Source organism: Eurosta solidaginis, chromosome 2 (assembly GCF_040869045.1).
Source record: "Eurosta solidaginis isolate ZX-2024a chromosome 2, ASM4086904v1, whole genome shotgun sequence".
NCBI classification, from domain to species: Eukaryota; Metazoa; Arthropoda; class Insecta; order Diptera; family Tephritidae; genus Eurosta; species Eurosta solidaginis.
Window position 1 is genome coordinate 128,225,861 of NC_090320.1, and position 2,269 is coordinate 128,228,129.

At 35.1% G+C, this 2,269-nt stretch overlaps 1 protein-coding gene across 1 annotated transcript; it reads right to left on the minus strand.

The window, feature by feature from the left end:
• Positions 1–527: 527 nt before the first annotated feature.
• On the minus strand, positions 528–1,935 carry LOC137242354 (uncharacterized). The gene is made up of 2 exons (XM_067769671.1): positions 635–1,935; positions 528–563 (listed from the first exon to the last, which is right to left on the minus strand). The coding sequence occupies exon 1, from the start codon at positions 1,905–1,907 to the stop codon at positions 849–851; it is 1,059 nt and encodes a 352-aa protein (XP_067625772.1). The 5' UTR covers positions 1,908–1,935; the 3' UTR covers positions 528–563; positions 635–848.
• Between the last annotated feature and the right edge of the window lie 334 nt (positions 1,936–2,269).

Consider the following 2,269-nt stretch of genomic DNA (forward strand, 5'->3'; position numbering starts at 1 on the left):
TATGTTTTTGAGTCCTTTGTCGATTTGGAACACATTATACGACGAAAGGGTTCGAATCTCATCACCTACTTTTGATCCCACTGCGCTTGCAATGAGATATCGCGGAATGTGGTCATCGTTTTGCTTTGTCGGCTTGAGGGGCGTGAAATTGTCGGGCCTTAAGCGTTTGCTAGGTAGGTCATTATCTGGATCAAGTAGCCGAAACCTATTTGAAGAGGGGGAGGGGGGGTCAACCCCATTCATTTTTGCGCGGCACTGATTTTCACTTGTTATGCACTATATTTTTGTATACTACAAAATGAAACAACTGCTCAGGTAGTTTGCGAAAACGACGAAAGTCAAGGGAAACAATAGTTTTAATCACAACCGAGCTAAAGAAAATACGTCTGTTCGCGGCGATTGCCTGATTAATGATTTTCCATATTTATAGTTCAAAATTTGTTCTGAGTTCTAGGCCAAATATTTGTATATTCTTAATAAAACACAATACGTGAATTTTTGATATACAATTATATTATTTAATTTGTCGATATTTCGACTTCAGTCTGAAGTCATCATCAGGACTAGGTACGAAAAGAACAAACATAGATATTAAAATCATAAAAATACACATTTGCACAAGTACAGAACTTACATTTTTGAATGCAATATGTCGACTAGTGTAACAAAAATATAAGTTTACGAACAGTGCAAAGCAAATAACAATAAAATGTAAATAACACACAGCCGTTATCATAAACAAAAAATGAACATAAGCAGAAAGTTATCTAAATGAGTAGTGAGCGCCGCTCAAGTGATATCAGCTGCAGCCTGCAGGTGAACTCTTTGGTAAACAGTGGGAGATGCTCTTATCTATTATTGTTGTTGTTGTTGATCAGCTGCCTAAAGGCAGAGGCAATACCAATTGTATCAGATTTGAAGTTCATCCGTTTGTCGCTGGGTGTATTTATTATGTGCAGCATCTCTAATATGTAGCGTTTGTTGTAATTCCTCTCTTGCTGTAGAATTTCTACATTTTCTAAATTGGGAGAGTGTCCAGTTTCTCTGCAATGCTGTGTTAGCGCCGTTTTGCCATCATTAGGGTTGTTGCGATTTTTAATATTCGTTTTATGCCCGGAAATCCTCGTTTTTAATTTCGATTTAGTAGTCCCCACATATACTTTGTCGCATACGTGGGACCCGTCACCATTACATAGAATTTTATATATCAAGTCCGATTTCTCATATTTATCTATTCTACTCTTGGTATTACTGAAAATTTGTCGCAACGTATTATTGTAGGTAAAGGCTAAATTATATTTCTCTTTGTCATAAATATTTGAATATTTTATTCTGTTAGACAGGCCTGACACATATGTAGTCGATTTATATATTTTATTATTTTCGGCATTTTTCCTCGCAGTGGGTTTCTTATAATAATCTCTTATAAAGTTTTTTATTATGCGTGTAGGAAATTCATTATTTTCTAGAACATTTATTATTATTTTAATGTTTTCTTTATGATAAACTTCATCGCTGATCGAGAGAACTCTGTTGATAAAATTTCTGGCCGTATTGACTATTGTAGATTTGTCATGTTTAGAATTAAAGTTAATTAATCTACCTGACGCGGTAGGTTTTTTATACCAATCAAAACATAATTGGTTATTCTTTTTTATAATAAGAGTATCGAGAAACGGTAGTTTTCCGTCCTTCTCCACCTCAATTGTAAATTTAATACTCCTGTTGTATTCATTTAGAATATTTAGCAATTCTTCCACCGTATCAGTTTTCACAATTGCGAAAAGGTCATCGACGTATTTGGTAAGCAAACGTGGCTTATAAGGGGAGTCATCTTCAAATTTCTCCAGTAATTCTTCCATTACAATGTCTGCTATGACGGGGGATGCTGGGGAACCCATGGGCATACCGCAGCGTTGCTCATAAATTGTATTGTTTAATTTAAAATATCTATTATCTCTAATGCAGAAACGAACAACTTCTAGAAAAAGTTCTTTTGTGAGTGTGGTGTGGCTCTTTATCTGGTTCCACTTAGATGCTATAATTTCTAAGGCATGATCTACGGGAATGCTGGGAAAAAGTGAGATGACATCAAATGACACGAGACTCTCATCATCATATATGTATGTATCTTTTATTTTGTTTTTAAATTCAATTGAGTCTTTTACGTTATATTTGGACGATTTGGTTATGTTCGTGAGAATATTAACCACATACTTGCATAAATTGTACGAAGGGGAGTTCACAGACGAACAAATAGGTCTCAATG